At 38.6% G+C, this 13,884-nt stretch overlaps 1 protein-coding gene across 1 annotated transcript in view; it reads right to left on the bottom strand.

Moving 5' to 3' along the window:
• The window catches only part of espn (espin), a 130,133-nt gene extending 118,681 nt beyond the window's left edge, over positions 1–11,452 (bottom strand). Inside the window, exons 1-2 of the mRNA XM_051670149.1 lie at positions 10,792–11,452; positions 5,023–5,216 (exon numbers count right to left, since the gene is read on the bottom strand). Coding sequence (XP_051526109.1) covers positions 5,023–5,216; positions 10,792–11,085 — 488 coding nt within the window. The 5' untranslated portion in view covers positions 11,086–11,452. The remainder of the gene's footprint in view (positions 1–5,022; positions 5,217–10,791) is intronic.
• Positions 11,453–13,884: the final 2,432 nt, after the last annotated feature.

Below are 13,884 nucleotides of genomic sequence, written 5' to 3'. Positions count from 1 at the left end.
AGTGGGGGATGTTGAGAAACGGATCGAGTCATCGGAGAGGGAATTAGCTGTTAATCTGCTAGTGACCAAGGTGGATTTGGAGCGCATCTGGGAGAAGCTGGAGGATATGGAGAGTCGGCGGAATAACATCCTTATTGTTGGAATTCCTGAGGGAGCAGATGGTCAGAATATGATGCAATTCCTGGACGGGCTGTTTCCAAGTATGCTTGACATAACAGGCCATAAACTGGAAATCGAGCAAGCTCACAGTGTTCCGGCTTGGCAATCCGCTGAGGGAGACAGACCCCAATCAATTCTGGCCAAATTTCTGAGATCATCCGATAAAGATCTCGTGTTACGCGAGGCGAGGAGTAAAGGGAGGCTTTCTTGGATGAACCACAGCATTTTCTTGTTCCCAGACTTTGCGAATTCAACAAGAGAGACACGTGATCGATTCTAGGAATGCAAGAAACTCTTACATCAATGGAAGGTTGCTTTTGTACTGATGTTCCCAGCCAAATTGAGAATAGATGCTAAGGATAACCGTAAAACATTCACATGCCCACAGCAAGCACTGTCCTTCATAAAGTCAATGGAATAAGTTATTTTGTGGTACTCACGTTGCAGCCGATTGGGCCTGACTCACTGAACATTCACTTGACTGTTCGAGGAACTAAGTGCCTTTTTTTCTTTTTGTGCTGTTTCCTCCTAGCAGCTGGAGTTTGTTTTGTGGAATAACACTCCTTCAGGACAGTGTTGTGGATGAATCAGCACATTCTTTGTGCTAATGCCTCCTATTGGCTGGAGTTTGTTTTGTGGAGTATTTCTTGTAAGACATTGGAGTGATTAGGTCATTTATTGCACTCACGTAGCAGTCGAATGGGCCGGCTCACTGAACATTCATTTGACTGTATAAGGAAATTGAGCAATGTCAAAATGTCACATGTTAATATGAGTGGATTGTCTCTCTCCACCTGGAACATGAATGGGTTGGGGCACCCCATAAAAAGAAGGAAGGTTATTTCTCTTCTTAAGCGTAAGAAATATGATATAGTGTTTCTTCAAGAAACGCATCTTTCTCCGCAGGAAGCTGAAAAATTTGGTAAGATATGGGGTGGAAACACCTCATTTGGTAGGGACTATAACTTTTTTCCATCAGTCCATAAGATATACTCTAGAATAGATTTATTTTATTTTTTATATCAAAGTCCCTCATTTCATCTGTCATTGATTGCTCAATTGGAAACATTTTAGTCTCAGATCACGCCCTGGTGTGTTTACAGGTGTTGCCACATACAGAGAAAAATAAATCATATAGTTGGCACTTAATTGTATCCCTTTTGCAAAATCCTGAATTCCAAAAAATGCTAAAGGCTGAAATCAATGTTTATATGGAGACCAACTGGTTCTCAGTATCCTCTGTGGACATGGCTTGGGAGGCACTTAAGGCGGTTCTTAGGGGCCCGATCATACAGTATGCATCATTCACCAAAAAAATTCAAAGCACAAGAACTCGTGGAGTTGGAAGGGAATATTTAAAGTGTCGAAGCAGAGCTGAAGCGCCAAATGTCATCTAATGGCCTCAGAGAATTGACCCGATTGAAATACAGATATAATACTATTTTGTCACGGAAGGTGGAGTTTTGACTATTCAGTCATACATATTCAGGGTAAGACAGTCATACTTTGAGTCGGGGGACAAAGCAGCGAACTTTTGGCTAGATATATAAAACAGAGAGTCTTTTTCTACCATTCCCTCAGTGAATTCTGTTGGTGGTGAAATATTTACCTTGGCCATTGATAGTAATAATGCTTTTAAAGAATTCTATCTTGATCTCTATAGTGCCACATCTTCATCTACTGATGAAGATATTAGAAACTTTGTGGAAACATTACAACTTCCTAAACTGACAACTGAGCAAAAAATTATCTTGATTCTGAGATAACCTTGGGAGGAGCTTGGTGGGGTAATTAAGGCCTTGCCTACAGGCAAGTCTCCGGGGCCAGATGGCTTGTTACTGATTTTTTTAGATCTTATGCTACAGAACTGGCTCCACTTTTGCTAGAAGTTTATACAGAATCATTAAAGAATGGAAAGCTTCCGCCAACCATGACACAAGCCCGGATCAGTCCAAGTGAGTGTAAGAGTTACCGTCTAATTTCCCTGATCCAGCTAGACGTTATGACATCTCTTATACATATTGATCAGGTGGGGTTTATTCGGGGCCATAGCTCTTCTGATAATATTAGGCGTTTCATCAATATCATGTGGTCAGTGGCGAATGATCAGACCCCGGTCGATGACATCTCACTTGACGCCGAAAAGGCGTTTCTTATGGTAGAATGGGATTATCTTTTTAAGATTTTGGAAATATACAGGTTCGGGAATACTTTTATACCCGGTAACAGCAGTACAAACAAATGGATTAATTTCAGATTATTTTACTGCGGATAGGGGCACCCGGCAGGGTCCCTGGAATCATTAGCAGCCACGAAAAGAGAGGAGGATGATTTTCCAGGGGTGGCGGCAGGAGGTGTGGTGCATAAACTTTTGCTTTACGCAGATGATATTTTATTATTCGTCTCCGACCCTACTAGATCTATTCCTTGCCTCCACAGAATTATTAATTCCTTTTCTAAATTCACAGGATAAAGAGGCAATTGGTCTAAATCCGAAGCTTTGGCTCTGACAGCGTACTGCCTGGTAACGGCTTTTCAGCTGGGCGCCTTCCAGTGGCCCAAACAGGGCATTAAGTATTTGGGCATTTTATTCCCAGCAAATTTGTGTGATTTAGTTAGAGTTAATTTTGACCCTTTAATAAAAAGTTTTTCGAGCGATGTGGACAGGTGGGCTTCATTACATTTACCTATGATTGGGAAGGTTAATGTTATTAAAATAAATTTTATTCCAAAATTCAACTACCTGCTACAATCTCTCCCTGTAGATGTCCACCTCTCTTATTTCAGTCCTTCATTTGGAATGGTAAACATCCCAGATTACATTTCAGTACATTGCATAGGCTGATTGACAAAGGTGGGCTAGGCCTACCCAAGATTTTGTTCTCAGATATTTGGCTCATTGGTCACTTCCTCCTGAGAGAGCCCCTCCCTGGTTTTGTATTGAACAGGAAGTTCTTGCCCCTATTTCGCCATTGCAAAGCCTTTCTAACAAAGTAATCGGAAAAGTTACACCCCGTTATCTCTCATTTGCACTCGGTATGGACAAAAGTGTCCAGAGTGTTTAATTTGGACATTTATTTAAATGTTGCCTCGAGCATATGGTTGAACCCCAAATTATGTATTAATAAGTCCCCTTTCTGCTGGTCAGAGTGTATTGTGAGGGAGGTTAATACACTCGGTGACCTATATGTGAGTGGAGTGTTGAGATCCTTTGAAAATTTGGTTCAACATTTTGGGATTCCCAGATCTCAGTTCTTTAGGTATTTACAGCTGCGCCATCTGCTCTTTACTATTTTTGGGAGTAGCATATACCACCCTAAAGCAGCAGCAGATACTCTGGGAGTGGTGATTACTGCTTTTGGAAAAGGTCATGAGGCATCAGTGCTAATTCAGAGTCTGGGGATGGAGCTTTAACTTCTGTCAAGAGATTATGGGAGAAAAATTTAAACTTGGTATTGGAGGAAGGAGTGTGGGCTAGGATTCTAAAAAATGTCAAGTCTGCATCTAGAGATGCAAGGGTGTGCCTTATGCAATTCAAGATTTTACATTGATTCTGTTGGACCCCCTCTAGATTGTACAGGCTTGGTCTTAAAGACACACCCACCTGCTGGCGATGCCAATCAGAAGATGGAGACACAACACATGTTTTTTGGTGGTGTGTTAAGATCCAAGAATTTTGGTTGAAGGTTCAGAGTGTGATGTATGGGGCACTCAAATTTCATTTTGCCCCAGACTCTGTATTTTAGGAGATGGGGCGGTCATCAATATAGGAGATAAACACATAAACAATTGTGTTCTAACCAGTGTCATGATCAGCAGACAATTTGTTTTAAGGGGATGGAAGTTGGCTGGAGCGCCCTCATTTCAAGAATGGTGCACGGAGATGGGGAGGGTGACGGCTTTCGAGAAAGCATCATGTAGAATGCTGGGGAGATGGGATTAATTTGATGGGAAATGGGGCAGCTATTTGGCATTTTTGGAGCGCTCTCGGGGAGGGGCAGTGAGAGAGAGTTTAGTCTTAAATCTGTGTGATTATTTTTTTTGTGGGTTTTTTTTTTTTTTTTTTGTTTTTTTTGTGTGTGTGTCTATAATCATTTGTGACCACAGGGATGTTGTTGAGGGTCAGGGTGGGGTTGGGGATTGGGAGGGGTAATAGTGGGGTTAAATGTTGAAATGTTCTGTGAATATATGTTTTGCTTTTCTTTGTTATCTATATGAATCATTAAAAAAAATTAATCAGAAAAAACCTCACCAACACCCTCCTGTAAGGCATGTGTATGTGAGTAATAGACATGAACAGCTTTACCACCACTTAATAAAATTATCAATGACATCCAGCAATGGTTAACTTGTCTCAGCAGTGTAATGACAGCAGACATTGATCGTGGCAGAAGGCTCTAGTGCAAAGTCTCCAGCAATAAACATGACAGTCCTCATATACAGCAGTAAATGAGGGGTAATCATATCTGTTTTTCAAATTATTACAATCTTTATGGCTTTTTGAGCTTAGCTCTAGTCTTTTCTAAAGGACTTGACAATTATTCATCTAAAAAGAGTGAGATGGACTGGATATTGGATATGATATAATTACTGGTGTTTGTTAAGCTGAGAATCACTATTACTATTGCTCATACATAGGGTTTGTGATTTTTACAAATCTCTAGCCATAAGCATTACAGTTGCCCCGAAAAAAAAAAAAAAAAAAATCATTTTATGAGATTGCACTCAAACCAAGTAATGTTGATATGTGCAAACATTGTTAAACAATGTTATAAAACCACTTGGATGAAAGAAATTGCAAATATACATCAATTTTAAAAATCCACTGGCGTGTGCCATTTATTATACACTGTGTACTCTTACTTTGGGCTGTGTTCCAATAGCAGCCTGAGCGAGGGCAAGTCCCCTTTAGCTGCAGCATAGTGAACAGGCAGCGCCCCTGTATCCGTGGCAACAGTAGGATCCCCCTCCCCACTCTTCAGCAACCAATCAATGATCTCATGATGGCTGAAGCGAGAAGCTAGATGCAAGACAGTGGCTCCTGAGCTGTCTTTATCCTGTAAACAATACAATACATTATAAATGACATATAAAATACAATAGCTATCAGTTGGAACACGAAAATAGAATTCATTATAATATCAACAGTTAGTTCTGGTGCACTAATGCAAAAGTGGCGCTCCAAGAGAACTGATATAACACCACTGTCTGGGACGCTTCACTGTTTGTATCACTCCACTTGTCTGTGTTTGTCAGTGTCATGCAAGGGTTGATCCTGCTTTGGATTTGTTTGGAACAATTTTTATTAGCGGAGCAAAAATAGATAAAATAACTGGCCATATTGGCTTTTTTAACGTGACAGGGTCTGATCAACGTGTGCTTTTGTTGCATCGAACAGAAAAGAGCAGAATGAACATTCTTCACAATTTCTAATTTTGTGTTTCATTGAAGAAAAAAAAGTCATACAGGTTTAGAAAGCCATGAGGGTGTGTAAATGATCATTTTGCTGAGAACTTTTACACACTGAACTGGCCAAAATTGTTTGTAGTCATTCAACTTGCAGTACAGGTGTGAAACACAAAAATGTAATGTGAAGCAGTGCTGTAGACGTCCCACTCCCTACTGATGGGAGAGAAATCTTCCATTAAAGGAATAGTTCACCCAAAAATGAAAATTCTCTCATCATTTACTCGCCCTAATGCCATCCCAGATGTGTATGACTTTCTTTCTTCTGCAAAACACAAATGAAGATATTAGAAGAATATTTCAGCTCTGTAGGTCCATACAATGCAAGTGAACAGTGACCAGAACTTAGAAGCTCTACAAAGCACATAAAGGCAGCAAAAAAGTAATCCATATGACTCCAGTGGTGAAATCCATATATTCAGAAAAGATATGATAGGTTTAGGTGACAAACAGATCAATATTAAAGTAATTTTTTACTGTAAATTTACACTCAATTTCACATTCTGGCTCTCACTTTCACATTCAGACACCCACTGGTTGGTGCTGGTCAAAGGTGGAGATTTTTAAAAAAATCAAAGTAAATTTTTACTGTAAATCTCCACTTTCAAACAGCCCTCCTAAACGTTCTTCTTCTTTTGTTTTTGCCGATTTACATATTTTGTGCATATCACCACTTTCTGGGCAGGGAGGAGAATTTATAGAAAAAAAAAAAAAACTTAAATATTGATCCGTTTCTCACCCATATCTATCATATCACTTCTGAAAACATGGATTTAAATACTGGAGTCATAAGGACTATTTTTATGCTGCTGTTATGTGCTTTGTGCTGTGACAAAGGCAGCATAAAAATAATCCATATGTCTCCAGTGTTTAAATCCATGTTTTCAGAAGCAATATGATAGATATGTGTGGATGACAAACTGATCAATATTAGGTCCTTTTGTCCTATAAATTCTCCTCCCTGCCCAGAAAGTGGTGATATGCACAAATATGTAACTTGCCAAAAACAAAAGAAGAATGTTTAGGAGGGCTGTTTGAAAGTGGAGATTTACAGTAAAAAGTGATTTAAATCTTGATCTGTTTTTTCACCCACACTTATCATATCGCTTCAATAGATATGGATTTAACCATTGGAGTCATATGGATTACTTTTATGCTGCCTTTATGTGCTTTTTAAGCTTCAAAGTTTTGGTCACCATTCACTTGCATTGTGTGGACCAACAAGACTGAGATTTTCTTCTAGAAATCTTCGTTTTTGTTCAGCAAAAGAAAATCATACACTTTCTTGGGATGGCATGAGGATGAATACATGATGAGAAAATTGTCCTTTTTGGTTGAACAATTCCTTTAAATTAATAAAATAATACATCCAATAAAACACGGTACTGTACAACTTCACAATCTTTCAATATTTCACCAAGATGTTGTTTCTCTAAAAATGATATAGAAAGGGAGCAAGAAATCAAATTTGAGGATATATAACAGTCAGCAAGTATGTAACAGATCAAATTAATTCAACATCAGTGTAAAAAGTAAACATAAAATGATATTCCCAGCAGAGTAACCACAGGTGTAGTTTATCACATTAACCTATGGACATATTCCACTAAGGTTTGACGGCCTGAAAATGTTGATTTGTTAATTTTTTTAATATATCTTTTGTTTAATCATTTTAAAACCTGATAAAAAATTATTTTGTGAATTGTTTGTTTTGATAGTGCTTGTGCTATCTTTAAAATAAATGCCACTTGGTTTGATATTTTCTTACCTTAATCAATGACATTCGCACATTTTAATGTGTGTCTTAAGTGTCTAAATAGCCTATGTTTTATTACCTATTAAGGGGAAAAAAATGGTTTAAAAAATTATTAAATATATATATATATACAGGTGCATCTCAATAAATTAGAATGTCGTGGAAAAGTTCATTTATTTCAGTAATTCAACTCAAATTGTGAAACTCGTGTATTAAATAAATTCAATGCACACAGACTGAAGTAGTTTAAGTCTTTGGTTCTTTTAATTGTGATGATTTTGGCTCACATTTAACAAAAACCCACCAATTCACTATCTCAAAAAATTAGAATACATCATAAGACCAATAAAAAAAAACATTTTTAGTGAATTGTTGGCCTTCTGGAAAGTATGTTCATTTACTGTATATGTACTCAATACTTGGTAGGGGCTCCTTTTTGCTTTAATTACTGCCTCAATTCGGCGTGGCATGGAGGTGATCAGTTTGTGGCACTGCTGAGGTGGTATGGAAGCCCAGGTTTCTTTGACAGTGGCCTTCAGCTCATCTGCATTTTTTGGTCTCTTGTTTCTCATTTTCCTCTTGACAATACCCCATAGATTCTCTATGGGGTTCAGGTCTGGTGAGTTTGCTGGCCAGTCAAGCACACCAACACCATGGTCATTTAACCAACTTTTGGTGCTTTTGGCAGTGTGGGCAGGTGCCAAATCTTGCTGGAAAATGAAATCAGCATCTTTAAAAAGCTGGTCAGCAGAAGGAAGCATGAAGTGCTCCAAAATGTCTTGGTAAATGGGTGCAGTGACTTTGGTTTTCAAAAAACACAATGGACCAACACCAGCAGATGACATTGTACCTCAAATCATCACAGACTGTGGAAACTTAACACTGGACTTCAAGCAACTTGGGCTATGAGCTTCTCCACCCTTCCTCCAGACTCTAGGACCTTGGTTTCCAAATGAAATACAAAACTTGCTCTCATCTGAAAAGAGGACTTTGGACCACTGGGCAACAGTCCAGTTCTTCTTCTCCTTAGCCCAGGTAAGACGCCTCTGACGTTGTCTGTGGTTCAGGAGTGGCTTAACAAGAGGAATACGACAACTGTAGTGTCTGTGTGTGGTGGCTCTTGATGCCTTGACCCCAGCCTCAGTCCATTCCTTGTGAAGTTCATCCAAATTCTTGAATCGATTTTGCTGGACAATCATAAGGCTGCGGTTCTCTCGGTTGGTTGTGCGTCTTTTTCTTCCACACTTTTTCCTTCCACTCAACTTTCTGTTAACATGCTTGGATACAGCACTCTGTGAACAGCCAGCTTCTTTGGCAATGAATGTTTGTGGCTTACCCTCCTTGTGAAGGGTGTCAATGATTGTCTTCTGGACAACTGTCAGATCAGCAGTCTTCCCCATGATTGTGTAGCCTAGTGAACCAAACTGACAGACCATTTTGAAGGCTCAGGAAACCTTTGCAGGTGTTTTGAGTTGATTAGCTTATTGGCATGTCATCATATTCTAATTTTTTGAGATAGTGAATTGGTGGGTTTTTGTTAAATTTGAGCCAAAATCATCACAATTAAAAGAACCAAAGACTTAAACTACTTCAGTCTGTGTGCATTGAATTTATTTAATACACGAGTTTCACAATTTGAGTTGAATTACTGAAATAAATGAACTTTTCCACGACATTCTAATTTATTGAGATGCACCTGTATATATATATATATATATATATATATATATATATATATATATATATATATATATATATATATATATATATATATATATATATTTTAGGGGCCTGGGTAGCTCAGCGAGTATTGACGCTGACTACCAGCCCTGGAGTTGGGAGTTCGAATCCAGGGTGTGCTGAGTGACTCCAGCCAGGTCTCCTATGCAACCAAATTGTCCCGGTTGCTAGGGAGGGTAGAGTCACATGGGGTAACCTCCTCTTGGTCGCGATTAGGGGTTCTCGCTCTCAGTGGGGCACGTGGTAAGTTGTGCGTGGATCGCGGAGAGTAGCATGAGCCTCCCGTGCTGTGAGTTTCCGCGGTGTCATGCACAGTGAGGCACGTGATAAGATGCGTGGATTGACTGTCTCAGAAGTGGAGGCAACTGAGACTTGTCCTCTGCCACCCGAATTGAGGTAACCGCGCCACCACAAGGACCTACTAAGTAGTGGGAATTGGGCACTCGAAATTGGGAGAAAAGGGGATACATTTTTTTTTTTAAATAAATAAATAAATAACAAATACAAATATATATATATATATATATATATATATATATAATTGATGGAGCAACATCATTTGTGTTAAAATAAATCAATAATAACAAAAGGTTAAATTTATTTTTAACAAAAAGGTGGTGAGGGGGCATTTTTCCCTGCATTTGGGATAAAAAAAGCCCCCACATTTGGGATAAAAGGCCCCCAAGGAGGATTATAGTGATATAGTGTAGATATAGAGGCAGAAATATGGAGCAAAATTTGTCAACTTATAAAAATAATTTTGAGACGGCATTAAAATTAATATAATGCTTATCTAAAATAACCACTTCGGAAACCATTTCCTGTCAATTCCAATCACACTGGGAATTTCAAATCATCTTAAGTATCCAATAAACAAATGAATCTCATCAATCTGAGCCATAGCCAGGTCTAAGTGGGGCCTGGGGGCACAAGAAAAATCTAGGGAGGCCCCATTGAAACTTCTGACACCCCAGGACCAATGCTGAGACACAATAAAGGAGGAGCATCCCCAGTCTGTCAAAGAGAAAAACAGTTGGCCACCCGACAGACCAAAATTGCCCCAAAGAACACATGTTGATAGTACTGCCCCTGATGTGAGCTCACTTTGAACACTCTTCATAACAACCCTATTTCCCCAATCAAGAAAAACAATGTTTTATCAGAAACCTTTAGCCCCTGCAACAAGGGGGGGTGGGGGGTTGGGGTGTTGCAGCATGAAGCATCAACATGTTTCCATTGATCATGGTATAAAAATTGGGGGGGGGGGTTGTACTTGCTTGTTTTGATTATTGGAGGGGTTACCTCCCCCCATCCCCCTGGAATCTAGCCCCTGATCCCTTTACTTATTGGACAGTTAAAGAAAAACTTTTGATTTAATCACCTTGAACAAAACAGAAATTTACCACACAAAAACTAAATCCTCAAAATAAATGTGATCATTTTAGGGATTCTAAATAGCTACATACACTTGCAACATTTAAAAGTTAACAAGGTGTTTTGGAAAGTGCTGTGGTAGTTGTTGCCATTTAGTGTTAATGGGCTTTAGCCCCGTTGTACCCTATTTCTGTCACATTGTTATGGTTGTTTCTATAGTGTAATTCAATGTATTTACATGAACACTGTCATGCAAAGTGTAACCTACTCTTGAAAGAGCTGATAAAGATACTCACGGCCGCTCGACATCCTCCGTGCGTCACTAGCCACTGTAAGCAGGGCAGGTTGCCTGTGGCTGCGGCGTCGTGCGCAGGACTTGCGCCATTTCTCGCGAGGCTGTTCGCCGCCAAGCCCGCTTCTTCCACCAAGTACCGCAGACAGGTGAGCTTTCCTGCCCGAGCGGCGTGGTGTACGGGAGTCGCTCCCAGCACGTCTTTCACATCGCTGTTGAGTACTTTCTCCGCCAATTGCACTTTTAGAGTTTGCACATCCCCTTGCCTCGCTGCCAGAAGTGTCCTCTCAACCACCATGATGATAAAGCACCTCCAAACAAATGACTATTACCGCACCATTAACAGTCTGTGGTTAACAGATTAACTTCGTTCTGTCCATCCCCTTTTTGTTTGAACTACTGATCACCAGATCATAAAGGTTTCGGTCAATATCCAAGACAAATTTTCAGATGATAGCTATAGCGTTTCTCATGATAAAGGCTTTCTGACAAAAATACTACCATTCGACTACTGTCTAAAGAAAACAAGCCAAGCATTTCCTTACGGTCCTCCTCCGCTGCTGATCTTGTCTCTGCGCTCGCAACACATTTCACCTCTTCTGTTCCTTAATTTTGCACTAAACATACATTCTCCAAAGAGCGTAAAAGCTGTGCATCCCCCGGCCCTTTAGATGAATTATTTGCCCTCTTGTCACACGGTTCATTCAGAAGTCCTGAGGGACTGAACTTGTGAATAATCCATAAGGGGAGGAGAAGTGTAACATGTTTGCCCACTCCAAACGGCTCAGATATTAAAGGGACAACGCGTCGTGGTGACATGTTTTTGATTTAAAGGAATACAAGTTAGGTTCAATCGACATTTGTGGCAACATATTGATTACCACAAAAAATTATTTTGACTCGTCCCTACTTTTCTTTTAAACAAGCAAAAAGCTGGGTTACAGTGAGGCACTTACAATGGAAGTGAATGTGGTCAATTCTTAAAAGTTAAAATACTTTTTCAAAAGTATAGCCACAAGATGTAAACAATATGCACGTAAACATAATTTTAGTGTGATACAATCACTTAATAACCTTTATGTGGGAAGTTATAGCCAATTTCACTTCATTGCCATGACAATGTAATGTCAACTAACCCTAAAACAACCTTAAAAAATGACGATTTAAACAACTTTAAAGCTAAAAATAGAAATAAAAAATACACAACTTTTAAAAGAAGAATTGATGTAAGTGCTGTTATAAAATTATAAGCTTCACATTTCTGCCTTTAAACCCTCCAAAACTTGGCACCATTGACTTCCATTGTAAGTGCCTCACCATAATCCATATTTTTGCTGCTTTTTTTTTATTTATTTTTTTTTTAAGAAAAGGATGGATGAGTCGAAATTAACTTGTGGTAATCAACATTATGCCACAAATGCTGTCGATTGAGCTTAACTTGTATTGAACACGGAATATCCCTTTAAGAGCGGGCATCTCTATCGTTAAAGGGCTAGTTCACCCAAAAATGAAAATTCTCATCATTTACTCACCCTCATGCTATCCCAGATGTGTATGACTTTATTTCTTCTGCAGAACACAAACAAAGATTTTTAGAAGAATATTTCAGCTCTGTAGGTCAATAAAATGCAAGTGAATGGTGACCAGACCTTTGTAGCTACAAAAATCACATAAAGGAAACATAAAAGTATCCATATGACTCCAGTGTTTAAATCCATATCTTCTGTAGCAACATAATAGGTGTGGGTGAGAAACAGAACGATATTTAAGTCATTTTTCACTCTAAATCTGCACTTTATGTTACTTCAGATGTGAATGTAAAACTAAACAGGCACCACGTGTGACTTTCAGATGCAAAAGTGAAACTGAAAGTGGAGATTTAGAGTAAAAAAAAGGACTTACATTTTGAAATATTCTTCTAAAAATCTTCATTTGTGTTCAGCTGAAGAAAGAAAGTCATACACAACTGGGATGGCATGAGGGTGAGTAAATGATGAGAGAATTTTCATTTTTGGGTGAACTATCCCTTTGAGTTCTATTCTGATTAATTGTTTTAAAAACGAATGTTCATAATTTTTAAGATATTAGGTTACATTTAATATCTGTTTTGTGTTGTCATACGTGCATTGGTCCTTTAACTGACTGGACAGATATTTTTGGTGTACCACAGAAGGTCTGCCGGGAACCTTTTAGTCTGGGCCACTGATGAATTTTGAAATAATCATGGATTCATTTTGATTTTCTGAATGAATCATTTTCTAAAAACCCAATAATTAATTGGTTCTCTATTAATGTGTACTTGTTACCTATATGCGGAACAGCAGGTGAAACGTGTTGATTTTATTACACTAAAAGCGTTACCGTATGTCACCAATAGATGGCAGACAGGCACAATATTTGTGTATCATTGTGTATCGGCAACCACGAAGTTTGAAATTTAGGGTGATGACAGCTAAAGTGGGCCACTTTTTTGTAAATCATCTAAAACAGCATTAAAATGTCTATGCACATTTTCCAGACTGCTCTTTGTTTGTAAATCCAGGTCTGTCATTTTATGTTGAAAATATGTATTAAAAAAAACTGTTTAAGACAAAGAGCAAATTCCCTCTTCATGTCATCATTGATGGTTCAGGTCAATTGGGCCAGTGAATCTGTATTGCAAAACCAACAAAGAAATGTGCTCTTTCATTTATGTACAATTATTTCAAATTTAATGAACAATATTGTATTACAAAATATTTATTATGGAATTATAAATGATTGTGTTACAATGTGTGTAGTGGTGCAGGTTAAGAGAAATTGAGGTTGATTTTTGGGCGTTACAATAAGAATACGAACAATAACATTAAGCAGTAATTAACTTTAAAAGGCAACTTCCCTTACTAAAACTTGCCCAACTTATTATTACTATTCAGTGTAAAACTAGTGTGTGTGTGTGTGTGTGTGTGTGTGTGTGTGTGTGTGTGTGTCGTGAGACAGAAAACCTATTGTTTGGTAAAGACTTTATATAGCATCAGCATGGCTGATAAGCAGTCTTGACAATTGCAATAAAGTAATTGTGATTTCTTTTCAATTGTAATTTTATATGTGTATTTTG

This window comes from Myxocyprinus asiaticus, chromosome 33 (assembly GCF_019703515.2).
Source record: "Myxocyprinus asiaticus isolate MX2 ecotype Aquarium Trade chromosome 33, UBuf_Myxa_2, whole genome shotgun sequence".
Taxonomy (NCBI): domain Eukaryota; kingdom Metazoa; phylum Chordata; class Actinopteri; order Cypriniformes; family Catostomidae; genus Myxocyprinus; species Myxocyprinus asiaticus.
This window is presented reverse-complemented; position numbering and strand designations above follow the sequence as displayed.